Raw genomic sequence first — 17239 nt, 5'->3', positions numbered from 1 at the left:
TGGTTCTGGGTTGTGGGGACGACCACAGGGCTGCAGTGCCCCGGGGACTCCCATCGGCACTGAGAAGCGCTTGGCTGCAGGGATCGGTCCCCACCCACGGGGCTTCGCCTGGTCTTCAGCACGGGAACCTTTGGAGCTGCGTTGGAATAAACCCCATCTGGGTTGGGGAGGGGTCCCGGCTGTCCCACGTCTCCATCCCCGCGGGCAGGAGGTGTCCGTCGGGGTCCGTCCGTGGCAGCCGCTCACGCCTGGATTTTCTCCACTGCTTTGTCAGCCACTGCCGGCACCGCCATGGGGCTGGGGACGTAATTGAAGGGGGTGACGCGGGCGGCGCGGCTCGGGGAGCTGTGCCGGCTGGCGGGGAAGGTCCCGGCCGGCGCCTCGTGCCCGAAGGAGATGGGCAGGGTGGCCTTGGTGGGAGCCGGGGCTTCGCCATCGTGCCGGGGGCTCTCCATTGTGGGCGAGGTGCTGGAGTTGGTCTTGGTGGTGGCGAAGTCCTCGGTCTGCACCACGGCGTCGCTGGTCTTCCTGGGGCCGGGGAGCGGCTCCTCGGCGGCGCTGAGCAGCGGCAGCGCGGTGGAGGGCAGCGTGCTCTGCAGGATGTGCGGGATGTCCTCATCGCGGATGCGTCGCCACGTGCCTTTCATCATCGCCATCGGCGGTTTCTCCTCCGTCGCCTCACCGGGTTTCCGCCGCCGCGCCGACGCCTCGGAGCAAGCGGAGAGGACGGAGGACGGGCTGCCGGTGCGGCGCGGCACGCTGATGTTGGGCGATGAGGAGTACCGCTTGAAGGGCTCTGGGACGGCCGTCTTCACCGGCAGCCTGGAGGGGCTCTCCGAGCTGGTCCTGCGCGGGGGCTTGGATGCGGCGGGGGCTTTGCAGCCGGGCTGCGCCCTGGGGACGAGCGGCCGCGGTGCGGGCGCTGCTGGTTTGGCCGCCTTCAGCTCCTCGCAGCGGGACGAGCAAAGGAAGACGGTGGGGAGGGCGGCCCGGCTGCGCTGCGGGGACGCACCGCGGGGCAGTGAGGTGGCCGGGGTGGCCGGGCCGAGCTCGGCGCGGTGCCGCAGCAGCAGGCTGGAGGACTCCTTGATGAAGGTGAGCTGCCGCAGGAAACCCGAGCGGTCCGAGTCGCTGCCGCTGGAGCGAGCGGATGACATCCGCACCAGGTTGAGCCGGCTGCTCCCCGCCCCCCCCGGCGTGCTGCCCTTCGCCTTGCCGCTGCCCTCCTGCTCCTCCAGCACCGGCATGGCCGAGCGCACCGGCAGCACCTTCCTGCTGGGCTTCTGCATGAAGGGGATGCGGACGGGTGACTTCTGCGTCTTGTGCTGCCGGGGGGCCGGGGATCTGGGGGCCGTGGGCTTGGCCGAGGGGCCGGGCGGGGAAGGGGGGCCGGTCGTCTTGCCCGTCTGCACGGGGCTCTGCTTGGAGAGCTGCGAGGGTGACGGCAGCTTCTTGGGCACGTGCTGCGAGGGCGTGGAGGTGCGGGACGAGCCCGAGGACGGCGGCCCCTTGGCGATGCGGGCAGGAGGCGTGGTGCTGCGCTTGGGCAGAGTCAGGTCCCCCCCATCGGGCGGCTTCCCCAGGCGGTGCAGGCTGCGGGATCGCTGCTGGCTCAGCGACAGATTCTTGGGCGCCGGGGGTTTGGCCGTGGGGGATTTCTTTGGGGTGGAGCGCGGGCTGGGCGCGTCCTTGGCCAAGCTGGGCATGTAGATGACGGTCCTGCCGCGGAAAACCACCGGCAGGTTGGGCACGGGCTTGCTCGGTGCTGGGCTCCTCTCTGCCCTCGCATTGCCGGCAGGACGGGCGCTCGGCGCCTTCTTCGCCTCCGGGCGGCTCTTGGCTCGCTCCCTCCTCTCCGTCTCCCGCCCGGCCGCGCTTCCAGAGCGTTTCTTCTCAGCCCTGTCCAGGGAGAGCTGCAGAGTGGAGCCGACTGAGAGCCCTGAGACGAAGGAGAGGATGGAGTCAGACTCGGAGGAAGGCTCCCGTGACAGCGACGCCGCAGCCTGGTGCAGCCAGGTGACGATGGAGTTGGCTCCCTCCTGGATGGCCTCCCACTCCACGCTGTCCAGGTCGGAGCCGCCGTCGGAGCCCAAATCGTCGGAGCGATGCCTGCCCTCTGCCGGGCGCTCCCTCCCAGTGCTGCCCTTCAGCTTCTGCTTCCTCTCCGCCGTCCTCCTCCTCGTCGAGGGCCGCCGGCGCTTGGGCATGGCAGAGCCGATGCACTTCTGCAGGAGATCGTCCTCCGAGTTGGGGCTGGGGGAGCGGCCCTGCGCCTGCCCCACTGCTGCGCGCTGCCGGGGAGCTGAACCACACTCCTCACCCTCGCCAGGGTTGCCATCACTCAGGGAGCTCATGGAGGAGCTCAGCGAGTAGCACGGCGGTGTCTCATCAGCAATCAGGTTGTGCTGCAGCTTGCCCTTCGCTTTGCCCTTCGTCTCAGGCTCCCTCCTTGGCACGGAGCCCCCGCAGCGCTCCCTCCGCAGCGCCCGGCCGGGCTGTGCTCCACCTCCGGGCACCTCCTTGCCCAGCCCAGGCTCATCCGAGTCGTGCTCATAGAAGCAGTAGACGGCTTCTTCAGTCGGCGTGGTGTGGCACAGTGACTGGAAGGCCGCCCCTTCCTCCCGCATGCCATCCTTCCTCCCAGGCAGGCTGCAGGGCCGCGTCCCAGGGCTGCCGCTCCTCCCCACCTCCGGCTCCGTGCTGAGCACGGGCTGTCCCCGCTTCCCCTCCGCACCTCTACCCGGTGGCACAGGGCTGTCCCGGCTGGAGCCTGCCCTGCCCCTGCAGGCTGAGCTGGGCCGTGCGTGCGCTGAGCTGCCCAGAGCAGATCTCCGCGCTGGCGATGCCGCGGTGCCCATTTCTCGTCTCCTCCCCGCACCGTGGGGGAGCTCAGCCTCCTCCTTAGGGCCACGCAGGGTCTCATCGCTCAACGAGGCGGTGCTGGAGAAGTTGACGGGGGTCCCATCAGCCGAATCGGTGTAGGAGTCATCATCCTTGTAGAGCTCCCGGGCAGTGGCACGGAGGTGCTTGGGGATAGCAGTGTGTGTGGGCACCAGCATGTAGACGGGGACGTGGACTGGTTTCTTGGTGTGTGGGTGCAGGACCTGCCCGGAGAGCAGCGAGCTCTTCACCTTGCGGAAGCGTGAGGGCATGGCAGAGCTGATGCACTCCTTTAGGATCTCAATGTCATCGTCAGAGCTGGGCTCTGCACGGCGTTGGCCCTCCAGGAGCTGCTCCTCTCGCTCCTCCCGCTCCTCGTGCACTGCAAAATTCAGGCTGTTCTTCTCGGGGAAGGTGGGCATCAGCTTCAGCTCCACGTCTTTCTGCACGTAGTGCTCATGCAGCGGCAGGGCGCTCAGGCTGGAGGCGCACGAGAAATTCTCATTGGGTTTCTCCACTGTGAAATAGACCATGGAGTCCAGGTCCTGGGGCAGCTGGAAGCGCTCCTTGAAGTCGGTGATCTCCATGAACTTCTTGACGTTGTTCTCCCACTGGATGTTGAACTGGCTGGTCTCCTTCTCAGGTGGGCAGCCCAGCTCGAAGAGCGGCGTCTTGCTGCGGCTGGGTGGCATGGTCTGCCCAGGGCTGTCGGGCAGCTCGCTGGGGCTGACGGTGCCACTGATCATCTCGCTGCATGGGTCACTCTGGATGGAGCTGGCGATGGATGGGCTCTCAAAGCTGCCCAGAGAGCTGACGGAGCTGCAGCGGCTCATCACCAACGGTGTCTCCTGGATGTAGTTCTCCGAGGAGCTGGAGGGAGTGTGGTCCTCCTGGCGGGAGGGCGATGCATCCCGCAGGAAAAGCTTGTCACGTTTGGGGAAGGGGATGGTGATGGGCTGGGAGATCCCCACTGGTGTTGTCGGACCCATCTCTGTCTTCTCCTTCTCCTGCCTCATGTCCTCAGCTTCCCCATCCCCTTCATCCATCTCCAGGATCTCCAGTGAGGAGTCGCTGTCCAGGTCATTCTCGCTGTGGCTCTGCCCATCCAGCACATTGTCGGCTGAGGAGAGGGAGGAGAGGGAGCTGCAGCGGGAGAAGCAGATGGGGGTGTCCTCCACCGAGTATTTCTGCACCGACTCCTGCTCAGCCGGGGCCAGGGGCTGGGCTGGCAGCTTCTCAGGGATCTTGCTGAGAGTGTCGGCTGTTTGCAGGAGGGCCGGGGGCAGCCAGGCTTGCTTCCTTCCCAGCAGCGAGGGGTGGTGGCTGATGGCTGTGCTGCTCTTGGCCAGGCTCCCGAGCAAGGGCACGTGCTGGTATGAGGGCGAGAGCTTGATGGTGTGCACCTGTGGGTCAGTAGGCAGCTTGCCACCCACCTCCTTCTTCCTCCCGGTCTCCAGCGCTTTGGGACTGGGGAAGGTCACCGCCTTCCTGCCCCGCTCCGGTGCCTCCCTCTGCTCTGGCTTATCCGGCTCAGCCCTGAGCACAGGGGGGTCAGGTTTGGTGCCCAGGATGCTCTTGAGGTCGAGCCTGCTGGGTCTCTTCTGGTAGCGTTGCAACTCATCCCTATAGTCAAGAAAGGGAGCCCTGGTGCAGGGCTTCATGTGCTCCTTGGGGCAATAGCCATCGCTGGTGCTGCCGCTGTTGAGGCTGTCTGTGGACAGGCTGGTGTACGCCGTCTTCAGCCGCAGCAACGCGCGCGCCCGGCTCAGTCCCTCACGCCTGGCAGAGCCACCGGTGTCCGAGAGACGGCACGGGGAGCAGGAGTGGGCGCGCACCTCGGGCGGCTCCTCGGGGCCGTACTGCCAGTCCAGGCCGTGGTCCTCCGAGCTGAGGCTGAAGCTGTCATCCGAGGACGTGTGCATGGTGGAGATGTCCTCCACCAGCTTGTCAATCTTGGCCACCGTGCTGGAGATCTTGTTGGCCAGCTTCTCGGCGGCCAGAGAGACGTCGTCTTCGGGCAGTGGCGGCTTCTTGGGCTCTGCTGGCTTCCCACCATCGTCCTTCTCTGGTTCTGGGCACCGTCTGTGTGCCAGAGCCCGCGGCAGCGCCTGGCCCTGCAGGAAGGAGGAGCCCAGGAACATGGAGAGGACGGAGGCGCTGGCTGTCTCCACACCAGTGGAGATGTTGGGCACCTCATCGTCATCGAAGCAGCCCGAGTCGGAGGCGTAATCCTTCACCAGGCTCTCCATGTGCCGCAGCGGCTTCTTGGCGCTCTGGCTCTTCAGGCTCTGCTTCTCCATGGTGTCAAAGGTCTCAGCCAGATGTTTGGCATCCAGCTCGGCCTCCAGCGCCTTCTGCTTGCGCATGTACAGAGATGGCATGCAGGAGCCCGGCGAGACAACGGCCGTGTCCTTGTACTTGGGGGGCCGGTTGGTGAGCAGGTTGCGGAGCGCAGCCGCGCTGCCCATGGCGATCATCTTGTGCTTGGAGTGGATGAGGTTGCGCAGCATGCTGACCGCCCCCAGGTCCCAGAGCAGCTCCTGGTCGCGGGGGCTGCGGGCAGACAGGTTCCAAAGCGTGCCACAAGCATTGCTGACGATGGTGAGGCTGTGCGAGCGCAGGTGCTGCAGCAACGTCTGCAGGCAGTTGTGGTCCCGGAGCACCTGCCTGTGGGATGGGAGGGACAGAGTGGAACGGGATGGGATGGGGAAGTCCAGCCATCAGCACAACATGTACCCCCAACCCCACACAGAGCCCCCCAACCTGTAGTCCTCGCGCGTGGCGATGAGGCTGGAGACGTTGCGCAGGATGCCGCCGCCGCTCTCGATGATGGCCAGCGAGTTGCTCTGGCACTTGTAGGTGAGGGTGCTGACCAGGAAGCCCAGGGCCCCCTCCACACCGCAGATGGCGGCTTTGTTCTCTGTGCTGTGTGCTGACAGGTTCCACAGCGCGCTCAGGACACTCTTCAGTGTGGACTCCTGTGTGGGGAGGGGGGTGTCAGCCCCAGCCGTGCTGCAGTGCCCACCCCCATCCGCCCCGGCTCTCACCTTGGCCGCGTGCAGCGCGCACTGCGTCAGCCCCGCCACGCTGCCCACCTCCCGCAGCACCTTCTTGCTGTTGATGTCGGCTCTCCAGGAGAGGTTCCTCAGGATGCTCGATACCACCTGGGTGAGAGGAGCACACAGGGCGTGTGGGCACGGCACCATCCCTGTGACGGGCACCATCCCCACACCTCTCCATCCTGGCGGCACCCACCTGGTGCAGCTCCTCGCTGTCGGAGCCCAGCTGGGCCACAATGGCCTCCATGCAGCCCCGGCGTGAGCACAGCGTTGCCTGCAGGGAGACATTTGTGCTGAGCCCCATGCTGCCCCACTTCTCAGCACCCCCTTAGCCCCACAGACCTTGTTGACCACATCCCCAAAGGTGAGGTTGGTGAGGGCCATCCCTGCGTAGCGCCGCAGCGCCAGGTTCAGGGGATCGCTCGTCATCTTGTGCATCTCGTAGTCCACCTGCAGCAGCTCAGCCACTGCCTGCAGCCCACCTGTGGGATGGGATGGGGTCACAGTGGCCAGGCTCCCCCTGGGAACCTGCTCTCCAGCATCGCTGCTCTCACCCCATCCCACCCCTTACCCAGCTCGTTCATGGCACGCCGGTACTCCTCATCGAAGGAGAGCTTCATGATGGCACAGGTGGCCTGGCAGATTTGGGGCTCGATGGGCACCGGTGCTGTGGGGACAATGGGGAGTGATGTGGCCACCTGGGTGCTGGCACACACGGACAGCATCACCTCCTCCTCCAGCACACACTGACACATGTGCTGTGCACACCAACGCGTGCACACACACCCTTGCACACACACACACACCACTCTGCACCTCCCTGAACACCTCTGTCCAGCCCTGCCCAGCCCCATACCCGTGCTGCCCTCGGGCCCTTTGCCCCCATCCCTGCTCTGCATCTGCAGCCAATCCCAGCAGGTCTCCGAGTAGGAGCGGATCTGCTCCAGCACGTGCAGCACCCGCATCTCCTTCTTGGCCTGCCCCTCGTCGGGCTGCGAGAAGACGATGTTGTGCAGCGCGGCGTTGGCGCGCATGCGGGCATCCTTGGCACTGGTGGGGCTCTCGGGGGGGCCAGGCTCACGGTCGGAGTCGTGCAGGATCTGGATGAGCAGCGGCAGGCAGCCCGACTTGCGCATGGCCAAGCAGCTCTCCTGTGAGCTGGACATGGCCAGCAGCGTGCGCGACATGTCGTCCTTGTCCCGCGTGGCCAGCATGGACAGCAGCCAGAAGACCACCTCCACCTGCAGGGGGGTCGGGTTAGGCATCACCATGACCCCTCCAACCCCTGCTTGGTGCAGCTGCCCCTCACCTTGCTGCTGCCCCCGTCCTCAGGGTGCGTCGGGACGTCCACGCTGCCGTCCTCCTCTGTGCCCGGCAGCTTTGTGCAGAGCTGGGGAGCACACGGGGGGGTTGCACGATGCCCACTGCTGTCCCCTCCCCGTGGGCCAGCTGCTTTCATGGCCCGAATTGTGCCGGGACACTCAGGAGAGTTTTCTGCTCGCTGCACTTTCTCAAATGGCACCGCAGTGTTTGAAGCTGGATGGGGAATGGCTGCCACCGGGAGGGGTGGGGGAGAGGGGAACAGGGGGGGGAGCGGGGGGCACAGCAGTGCACAACCCACAGCACTGCGAGGGGATGGGGGGAGACCTGTGGGGCCCGAGGACAGCGCTGGAGGGACGGGGTGATGTAGGGGCCGGGGGTGATGGCGAGGGAGGAGCTGGGGTGATGGAGGAGCAGGGATGGGGGTGGGGGGGTCGTGGCGATGGCGGTGCCCTCCCCTCTGTCTCTCCCGTTGGCAGATGCTGCTGGAGCCCCGCGGCCGCCCGCCTGCTGCTCACCATGGCCTACTTCTCGTCTCCATGGCAACTGCCCATTTCACGGTGCCCAGACACACAAAGCCATGGCTGTGCCTTCGCAGGCGGGTGGCGGGGACAGGGATGGGGACATTGGCGGGGGGGGGGGATGTGCCTTGTCCCCTCCTCACCTCGCTGTGACCCTGCCCAGCCCCAGCCCCGCTACCTGCGGCTCCGGCGGCTGCACTTTGTCCTGAGCCTCCATCAGCTCCTTGTCGATCTGCTCCAGCCGGGATGCCCGGATCTGTGCAGGAGAGAAGGTGTCAGGGAGAGCTGGGACCCCCCCGGCACCCCCAGGCAGTGGGGGGTACGACGCAGGGGTGTCAATGGGCGGCTGCAGCAGGGTGGTTGCAAGGATGTGCATGGCTAGGCTGCAAAAAGCTGAGTGCAAAGCGCTTGGGGATGGGTGCGCGGGGATGCTGCAGGGATGCATCCAGCTGGGCGCAAGGATGCGTGGCTGTGAGGACTGCACAGGGCTGGGGGGGGGGAGCAGGATGGGGTGGGAGGTGGGAGATGGCCCCGATGGGAGCAGAGGAGTGAGGTCTGCAACCTGTGCCCGCTGCACCATCTCATCCGCCGTCCCGAAGCGTTCCTCCATCAGCGCTCGGATGTGCTGCGCCTCGAACTGCAGCTGCTGCCGGATGAGATCCATCTGCATGGAGAACTGCAGGGGGGAGGGAGCACAGGTGAGGTGAGGGCAGGACCCCTCCCCCCTGCACCCCATAGGTCCCCTCTCACCGTCTCCACGTGGGGCAGCTCCTCCAGGCGCTTGGACAGGCTCTGCAGCTGTGCGTAGTACCACACCTTCTCCTTCTCCTCCTTCTCGATCTCCCCCAGCAAGAAACACCTGGGGGGGGGGGGGCACAGCCTGGCTCAGCGCTGCCCCATGTGGGGTTATCCCTTTGTCCCCCCCCCACTCACCTCTCCCTGTCCAGCTCCTCCAGCAGCCGCAGCGTGGCCCGGCCGACGTCCCCAGCGCTGTCCCCGTGGGGTGTGCCATGCTGTGGGCTGTCCTCCCCGGCCCCCACTGCGACCTCTGGGAACTTGAGGCTGTAGAGGCTGCTCACATCCATCTGCAGAGCTGGGGATGGGGATGGCAGCGGATGGCCGGCTCGATCCGTGGCCCCACATGTTCCCCCCACCCGGTGTGGCACCCACCTTTCAGCTGCTCCAACACCTCCGTCTGCCCCGAGGACACCATCACCCGTGCCTCCTGCTCCAGCTTCCCCTGCAGGTGCTTCAGCACTTCCTAAAAACGCACACATGGAGTGGCAGCCACCGGTGTGCCCCCTCCCACAGCACAGAGCCCCCCGTGTCCCATCTCACCTTCATGTCCGAGGTCTCATTCTCCAGCTTGGAGAGGTGCTGGGAGTTGTCCTGCAGCTCACGCCGGAGGTGGCTGTTCTCCCTGCGCAGCGCCTCCACCTGCCGCACCAACTGCTCGTATGAGGCTGCTCCAGACATCTTCAGCTCCTCCAGGGCCTGCGAGGTGGGGAGGGGGGATTGGGCCGAGGGAATTCCCTGCATCCAGCCCTGGGATGGGGATGGTTACTGCCATGGGGCCCCCAAAGCTCCTTGCGTTGTCCCAAAGGAGCAGACCCTCAGCGGCAGCTCCAGCGCTCTGCTGCCTTTGTGTTGCTTTTGTCTTCTCTGACATTCCACTGCTTTGTTCCCACCCGCAGCACCGCCAACCCTGGGTCCAAATGCAGCCCCCCCAGCCCCGCTGTTCCCCCCCCCCCATCCCAAATCCATCCACATCCCCTTCCCCATATCACGACCCCCCACCTGATGGGGGGCACCCAGCACTGGCACACGTGGCCATGGGGGGGATGTAGACAGGGATGGTGTCTCTGCGCCCCCCACGCGTTGCTCCGGTGGTGGCAATGGGCACGACGGCCCCGTGCTGCCTTCGTCAGAGCCACGTGTGTGCACGAATACGTGAGCAATGGGTGTGCACACCCAGCCTCTCCCTCCCCCCCGTTCACCCCCCCCTTGGCCCCATAATGCAGGGTTGGGGACGCTGGGTGCCTGGGGCAGCGGTTGGGATCGATCCCAATGTGCTGCCTTTGTCTTTTTCCACAGCCACGGTTCTCCAACACCCCATGGAGCCCTTTTGTGCCTCCCCCCCTGAGAGAATGCCCTTCCCACCTCTCCCTCCACACACCCTAAGCACTGCAGACCCCACAGCCCTCCCCGCAGCGAGACAAAGACCCCCATGACGCAATGCTTCCCTCCCCCCACAGCACTGCAGGGTGGCAGAGAACCCCCTGGGAAGGGGATAAACCCCATGGGGGGTGCTGGGTTTGGGGCTGTGAGGCAGTGGGGTGCTACGAGAAGGAGCCCAGGGCATGGGATGCAGGAGGTGGCTGCAGGATGGGAGGGATGGGATGCAGGGGGAGGGATGCGGAACACTGGGATGCGGGAGGAACAATGGCAGGCGGAGGGATTTCAAAGGACGTGGGACGCAGGTTGACGGTTGAGGGATGTAGGATGAGGGATAGGATGAGGGATGAGGGGTGAAATATGAGGGATGCGGGATGTGGGCTGCAGGATGCGGGCCCAGCACAGCCTCCTGTTGCTATGGCAACTGGAGATGGGATGATGCGGGTGGGTCCGGGATGCTTCCCAACACCCGGCAAGTGGGGATGGATGGCAGTGGGGGATGCAGTGGGGTCGGTGCTGGGGGGTCCCACAGACAGTGCTGTGTCACACTGCAGCCATTCGGACGGGATGAGATGTGTGGCTGTGTGGGCACCGCCCCACCACACAGCGAGGGAAACTGAGGCACGGATCCGTCCCCCTGGACCCCATCCCACATCTCTATGGTGACAGCTCTGGCACTGGGGGGGGGTGGGATGCTGCTGGAGAGGCCAGTGGAGAGCCCAGGGGGCACTGCATCCCCTCCGTGGGGTGAGGACACTATGTGGGATCTCCCCAGCTCGGGGAGGGGCTGTTGGTGCAGCCCCAGGGCTGGGGCACCCTGCACTGCCCACTCTCCCCAGCTTCTGCCCCATTCCTGTTGTGGGGGGGGGTGTCTGGGGATGCTGTGGGGGGCGGGAGGTCTGAGCTCTGAACCGAATGCAGCAGCTCAGGCAGAGCTGCAGATCTGCAGCCAGCGGGGAGGGGCTGCACGCAGCACCTGCAGTTGTGAAGCAGCAGAAAATGGTGGGGAGGGGGCCGGGCTGCGGTGCGGGGCCTGGAGATGCAGCTCTGCTCCCGTGCCCCCCCTCCTGGCCCCCAGACAGCCACGTCCCGTTGGACCCAGTGCTGCACAGTGGCCCCAGTATCACCCACAGGCTCCACGCTCTGGGGCTGTGCTCCCAGTTCGGCACCCCAGGGTGATGCAATGGCTCAGGGCCTCTGGGGACCTGGCTCTCCCAAAACGTGGCAGTGACCCCTCTGTGCTCAGTGCCGGCCAAGAAGGCAGAATTCAGCCAGCAAAGGCCACTGCAGGATTGATGGGTGGGGGAGCAGCAGCAGGATGACCATCGAGCTGCACTGCACTGCACTGCACTGCACTGCCTGCCCTCCTCACCACACTGCCCAACCCATTGCACTGCACTGCTCCTTGCACTGCCCAACCTGCTCCACTGCACCGCTCACTGCAGCACTCCCTGCATTGCTCCCTGCATCGCTCACTGCACCGTGCAGCCTGGGCAGAACCAAGAAGGAGCGTGGGGGCCACGTACCCCACATATCCCCACATATCCCCACACACCTCGGCTCCCTGCAGCCCTATAGCAGCACCGGGGGACAGCAGTGTCACAGCAGGGACAGCCCCAGCTCTGCAGCAGCCACAGCTGAGCCCCGCCGGCTGCGGCTCACAGCCCCCCAGGGACGTTAACCAAACCCTGCTGTTGTCCCCAGCTCCTCTGATAGACACGGCTGTGAGCACAGCCCAGGGGACCCCCAACCACAGCAAACCTTCCCCCCCCCCCAAATCCCCTTCCTCCCCCTCCCCTCCACACCCAGCATCCAGGCTGCACTGTGCACACTGCACCTTGCACAGCTCCATGGGGGGGAGAGGGGGGGATGGAGAAACGCAGGGATAGGGGCTCACGCAGGGACACACATGGGGACGTATGTGGGGATGTGCACACGTATGTCACACTCACAGCTCGTGCACAGCTCCTGCCACCCCCCCCCCAATGCACACGCATGCACAGCGCTGCACACACGGATGCTGCATGCACACACGTCACAGACAAAAGCCGAGCTCTGGGGACCCCCCCCCTCCTCACCAGGGACCCCAGTGTGAGGACCCCCCACCCCGGACAGGTGGGGATGCAGGGTGGGGTGCAGGGAGGCAGCCCTGCCGGGGGAGATTTGAAGGGTAAGGGCGATAAGAGCAGGTTTGGGGGGGGCTCAGATGCGGATCAGGGTGATGGCTGGCATTGGAGGGGGGAGTGATGCTGAGACGCTGAGATCCCACCGAGGCCCCCTCCCCACCCCCCCCACTGCCGCCTCCCACCCTCCGGGCGCAGAACGGGGATGGGGTCGATCCGATCGGTTCCCCCCGCAGCCCGGGGGCCGCCCGCAAATCTCCCGCATTATCCCTGCTTTGTCCCCGCAGCCCCAATCCGCCCCTCCCGCGACACCCCAACCGGGATGGAGCCGCGCCCCGGGGACGGCGGGGATTTGGGGGACGGAAGGGGGGAGATCGGGGGGGGGGGGGCAGCAGGTGCGACCCTACCTCATCCCCGGCCGAGGGGGCGGCGGCGCGCAGGAGGGCGAGCAGCCCGCGCAGCCCCATCCAGCCGCATCCCGGCCCCGCGTCGCCGCGGCTGCGCCGCCCCCGCGCCCCCCCCGACCGCGATCTTCCAGCGGAGCCGCCGCCGTTAGAGGGCAGCAAGCGGGAAGGGAGCGCCGTGCCCCCCCACCCCCGAGAGCCCCGCGGTTGGGGGGTTCCATCCCCGCCCAGTGCCCCACAGCCACGGGTTTTGCGGGGTAAAAGAGACCCCCGGGACCATCACAGCCCAACGGGGCGTTTCAGCACTGCGCCATCCCCAGCCGAACGGAGAGACAGCGGCTCTTCCCCCCCCCCAGGACCGGCAGCAGGGACAGCGGACCCCCCCTCTCCCCGCGTTCCACGCCCGCAGCGTCCCCGTGGCGATGGGGTTTGTCCCATCGGAGCGATGCGGAGCGCTCCCAAAGGACCCCCGGCCCCTTGGGCTGCAGCGAGGGGATCGGTGTCACCACCACGCTGGGACGGAGCAGCCCCAGCTGGCATCACCGCTCCTGGAGCGGCTCCATCAGCTCCCACCCGACCTCTGTACGAACAGAACCGCGGGCGCGGCTGCTGACACGGCCCAGAAATCAGAGGGAAGCGCTCAGCCCCAGGGCAGCCGGCACAGCAGCGTCCCAACCCCGTCCCTGTGGCGCTGGCAGAGGTTTGTAGCAGGACGGGGCCGCAACGGGAACGATTCAAAACAGCCATTGGAACAGCTGACACACAACACGCAGCTAAAAGCATCTGGAATCCCCAATTTGGGACAATAATTCTTTGGAATCCCAGGGGAGCGGCCAGCTGGGGCCACCTGATGGCTGTCCCTGTCCCACGAGGTGCCTTCACTGCCTCTCTGGGCCTCTTTGGGTCTGAAACGCCCCAAAGGATGGAGTAGAACCATCGGCCCCTTTCCCAGTAAGGACTGTGGAATGTCATTATAATCAATCCACTTAAAAACGTGTGCCAGACGTGTTTACCAAAAAGGAGTGCCAGAAAGTAGGTGACAAACTTAGGAGAAAAAAAAACAGCAAAATAATGAGGATGGATGGATCACTTATTTAGGAGACCCTGACACACCTCCGCCCCTACGGAACCAAAGGCACAGGGCAGATCCTCCGAGGTCTCCCCCAGATCAGAAACAGCTGGGAGGAATTTCTTTATTTACACAGAGAACACATTTCCCAAAGCTCTTGTTTATTTCAGTGGGATGAACCTGGAGGAGTGGGTGGCACCGATCCCAGGCCGGCCGTGTTTCACTGGCTTGTAGGTGATGGAAAACTCCCCCAGGTAGTGACCGATCATCTCGGGCTGGAAAAGAAGCAGAGCTGGAGGTTAAAGGTGGTGATGGAGAGCAGGGGAACAGAACACATCTCACCCAAGCATCCTGCAGTGCATCTGCTGAAGCCCCACGTGTGGTTTTTTCTGCCTGCAGCACTTAGGAGATGGGGAACAATGTGGCATGGCAGCTGCAGGCAGAGCTGATGGGACTCAGACTCACTCTGCTCCCAGCACTGCAGGATCTGTTCAATATGCTTTCAGGTTGCCTTTTGCAAACAAAACCCTCAGAGAAAACGTCACTGAATCCAGGCAGTGGGATCGGGTGGCACCACGTTATTCCACTCCCAGAAACTACTCAGATTCCTTCCACCCCCCCAGGGTTGCACGAGCCTCACCTTGATCTCCACCTGGTTGAAGGTTTTGCCGTTGTAGACGCCCACCATGCTGCCCACCATCTCGGGGAGGATGATCATATCACGCAGGTGGGTCTTCACCACCTCGGGCTTCTCCATGGGCGGTGCCTCCTTCTTGGCTTTCCGAAGGCGCTTCAGCAAGGAGTGCTGCTTTCGCCGCAGCCCCCGGTTGAGGCGGCGGCGCTGGCGGGCGCTGTAGAGCTGCATCAGCTGCTCGCTGCAAGGGGTGAACACGCTGAGGCTGCAGCGCCCGCCCGGAGCCGCTCACGGACCCACCGGGTCCGTCAGACACAGAAGCGCAGCCTCCCCCACCCCGGCACTCACTAGGACATATCGAGCAGCTGGTCCAGGTCCACTCCTCTGTAGGTGAACTTACGGAAAGTTCGCTTCTTCTTCTGCTCCACTTCTGCCTGTTGCCGAGGGGGGTGGAAGAGACGCGGCCATCAGAAGCGCGGCACCGCCGGAAGGCCTCGCACCGAACCGGCGGGGAACCCGCCGCCCCCAGCAGCACAGCCGGGCCCAGCAGCCCTCAGGCCGCGACCCCTCCGAGCCGCAGGGACCGCCCGCCCGCCGCCCTCCACCCCCACGCAGGGAAGAGGCCGCGCCGCCCTCGGCCGCAGCGGAGCCCCGAGCCCCGGGCGGCCGCCCCGGCGGCGGATGGAGGCCGATTAGAGCCGCCCCCCCCGGCCCGCACCCACCATCTTGGCCTGCTCTGCGCGGAAAGGGGGAGCGGAAGCGGCAGATCTCGCGAGAGCGCCGGCGGGCGGAAGTGCACCGAGCCCCGCCCCGCGCAGCGCTTCCGCCCTCACTGCCCTTAAAGGGGCCGCGCCCGGCAGAAGCGGAAGGACGCGGGGCAGCGTGGGGGTGCGGCAGCAGCACGGGGGGGTCTTAAGGCAGGCGGGAGGATGAGGAGGAGACGGAGCCCGAGGGTGAGAGCGGCCGTCCAGCAGCAGAAACGTGGGTTTGTGACACATTCCGGTGGGTGGCACTGTGAAGCTGTTCCTTCCCCGCTTGCCCGCGGTGGGAGCCAACAGCCCGAGTCACCGCGCCCTGCTGCTGCGGCCACGTGCGTCGGGCTGCGGGCGTCCGTCTGCCCCCGTTCCCTCCATCCAGGCAGCGGCCTTCGGCGTCCAGTCACGGATCTTCGTCTGCTGCCGCTTTCCGGTGCGGTGCTTCCCATGGGAGGGGCGTTCAGGCAAGGGCAGGCGGCAGGCAGGGCCGGGCAGCTGCTACCGCGGAGCCCCGGCAGCCTCCTCGAGGTGCGGCACACGTGCGGGCTCATCTTCACGCTGCTCCTTTCTGGGCAGCCACGAGAGGACGTTGCGGTTGACTCTAATCCGAAGTCGGGTCCGGGCAGCGCTCAGCATTGCATTCCGACGCCTGTTGTCCGAGAGAAGCTGGGAAGCAGAGCAACGGCTGTGGGTCTGCTTCCATCCCGCGCCTCTTAGAAGAGCCGCGGTTTGCGTTATCCTGTTTTTCAGGGTGTAGCAGTCGAAGCGGCCCCAGCACTGAAGGCAGAGCAGGGAGCTGAGCTGCACCCGTGCAGCCACCGGAGCTGCTCTGACTTGGGAGCACCGCAGCCTTTGTGCTCGTGGAACCAGAGCTGAGCTGCTGGGATTCACAGCAAGTGGGACTGGGACGATTCAAACAGCTACAGAAACCTCTCAACTCAAAGCCAGGGCAACCCAGCGCATCCCAGCTCCGTGCTGTGCCACCCAGTGGAGGAAGCAGCCGTGGGCTGCAGAGCTGCAGTTCGTGGCTGTTGCCCTGCAGATGCTGTATCCACGTATTTAACTCCAAATGAAGAGCAACTGGGCAGGGATCTGAGCCTGCCTCTAAACACACTTTGCACCGGTCTCAGCAGCTGCAGGCACACAGCCAAAGGTTTCCTGAATGCAACCGTCCATCAGAGGTATGGAGAGCACACAGACATAAAGAGCACGGCATCAGAGTCAGCTCTAAGAAATCAGTTCAAAGTTATCTCCCAGTTTCCCAAGAGGACAAAGCAGAGATGAAAGGAGTTTTCCTGGAGCTGAACCAACCTGTCGGATTCAAGGTCAGAACACAGCAGCATTCAACGCCCATCACCACAAACCAGCATGCAAAGTGAGCCAACACCCCCAGAGCCATGCACAGCTCTGACAAACATGCAAGCCAGCCGTTCTGGGGACCTGAGGCAGCACGTTGCTGAGGTCAGTCCAATCCAGGTGACAGCCAGTGCAGCTCTTTGGACTCTACAAGCTAACCAGGCAGTGCCACGCAGCTCCTCACCAGCACAGCTGCTCCTCTGATGAGCTGGGTGGTAAAAGCTGAGCAGCACGAGTCACTACAGACCACACTCTGCTGCTGGGAGCTGAACGGTCCAGTGAGGCACAGCATAAGCCTGTAATGCTGATGTTGAGACATGATTTTCAAGACTGCCAATTGATTTCTCATGAAAACACAAATTCACAAGAAAGCTTTTTGTAAAAAAGAAAAAAAAAAAATGGAGACAGGCTTGTGTTTCTAATCCAAATGTACTTCTCTTTATTCAAACCAGGGGTAATCACTGGTTAGTGCAAAATGCACCTAAACCTTTTGCCTGAGGGAAATCTACATCTTAACAAGGCCTCCGTTAACCCCTAATGAAATCCACAGAGGATTCGAAAGAGTTTGAAGCACAGATCCAACGCTGCACTTCGTTAAGTGACTCTGTGCATCAACAAGTCTGCACCTGCCTTGTTACCAGCTCGACACCACCAGGTAACAAATGCAAAATACACTCAGTAGATTTCTTTTTTTTTGTAAACTCCCAGAGTTTCTGACCCATCCGCTCCACCGCTGATGTCAGCAGTGAGGGAGCTGCAGCTCACCCTCACCTCCAACAGTGCTAACGGAAACCCTGTTTTAAATTAAAAAATAAGCCAGCATACATAGTAGAAAATTTCTCTTAAAAATTTCACAATCTGTAAATGTATATATTTTTTTTTTCTTTTAAACATAAAAGTTTACAATATACGGTAAAACAAAGGCTCAGGAAAAAATAATTTC

General features: G+C 64.1%; 2 protein-coding genes across 2 annotated transcripts; both read right to left on the bottom strand.

Annotated features, from left to right (window-relative positions):
• Positions 1-71: 71 nt before the first annotated feature.
• Positions 72-12618, bottom strand: APC2 (APC regulator of Wnt signaling pathway 2). Its single transcript, XM_090126004.1, has 15 exons — positions 12486-12618; positions 9119-9274; positions 8951-9041; positions 8714-8873; positions 8531-8639; positions 8343-8456; positions 7959-8036; positions 7249-7329; positions 6796-7180; positions 6511-6606; positions 6282-6421; positions 6136-6213; positions 5928-6044; positions 5644-5858; positions 72-5547 (listed from the first exon to the last, which is right to left on the bottom strand). Exons 1-15 carry the CDS (start codon positions 12543-12545, stop codon positions 243-245), a joined length of 7185 nt encoding a protein of 2394 aa, XP_089982130.1. The 5' UTR covers positions 12546-12618; the 3' UTR covers positions 72-242.
• A 1077-nt stretch (positions 12619-13695) lies between these two features.
• RPS15 (ribosomal protein S15) lies at positions 13696-15198 on the bottom strand. Its single transcript, XM_031604174.2, has 4 exons — positions 14908-15198; positions 14534-14619; positions 14192-14426; positions 13696-13826 (listed from the first exon to the last, which is right to left on the bottom strand). Exons 1-4 carry the CDS (start codon positions 15181-15183, stop codon positions 13713-13715), a joined length of 711 nt encoding a protein of 236 aa, XP_031460034.1. The 5' UTR covers positions 15184-15198; the 3' UTR covers positions 13696-13712.
• Between the last annotated feature and the right edge of the window lie 2041 nt (positions 15199-17239).

This window comes from Phasianus colchicus, chromosome 28 (genome assembly GCF_987193195.1).
Source record: "Phasianus colchicus chromosome 28, bPhaCol1.hap1.1, whole genome shotgun sequence".
NCBI classification, from domain to species: Eukaryota; Metazoa; Chordata; class Aves; order Galliformes; family Phasianidae; genus Phasianus; species Phasianus colchicus.
The sequence above is the reverse complement of the archived record's forward strand: the minus strand, read 5'-3'. Positions and strand labels throughout refer to the sequence as shown.

What these genes read in the sequence shown, in the direction of transcription:
- APC2 (XM_090126004.1), bottom strand. Translation starts at nt 12,545, where the DNA reads ATGGGGCTGCGCGGGCTGCTCGCCCTCCTGCGCGCCGCCGCCCCCTCG. An exon ending in GCGTGCCATGAACGAGCTGG is followed by an intron (nt 6,422 to 6,510) that starts GTAAGGGGTGGG and finishes CCCATCCCACAG; the next exon opens with GTGGGCTGCAGGCAGTGGCT. An exon ending in ACAGCGAGGAGCTGCACCAG is followed by an intron (nt 6,045 to 6,135) that starts GTGGGTGCCGCC and finishes CCTCTCACCCAG; the next exon opens with GTGGTATCGAGCATCCTGAG.
- RPS15 (XM_031604174.2), bottom strand. Translation starts at nt 15,183, where the DNA reads ATGTGTCACAAACCCACGTTTCTGCTGCTGGACGGCCGCTCTCACCCT. An exon ending in GCGCAGAGCAGGCCAAGATG is followed by an intron (nt 14,620 to 14,907) that starts GTGGGTGCGGGC and finishes CCTCGGCAACAG; the next exon opens with GCAGAAGTGGAGCAGAAGAA. An exon ending in CAGCTGCTCGATATGTCCTA is followed by an intron (nt 14,427 to 14,533) that starts GTGAGTGCCGGG and finishes CACCCCTTGCAG; the next exon opens with CGAGCAGCTGATGCAGCTCT.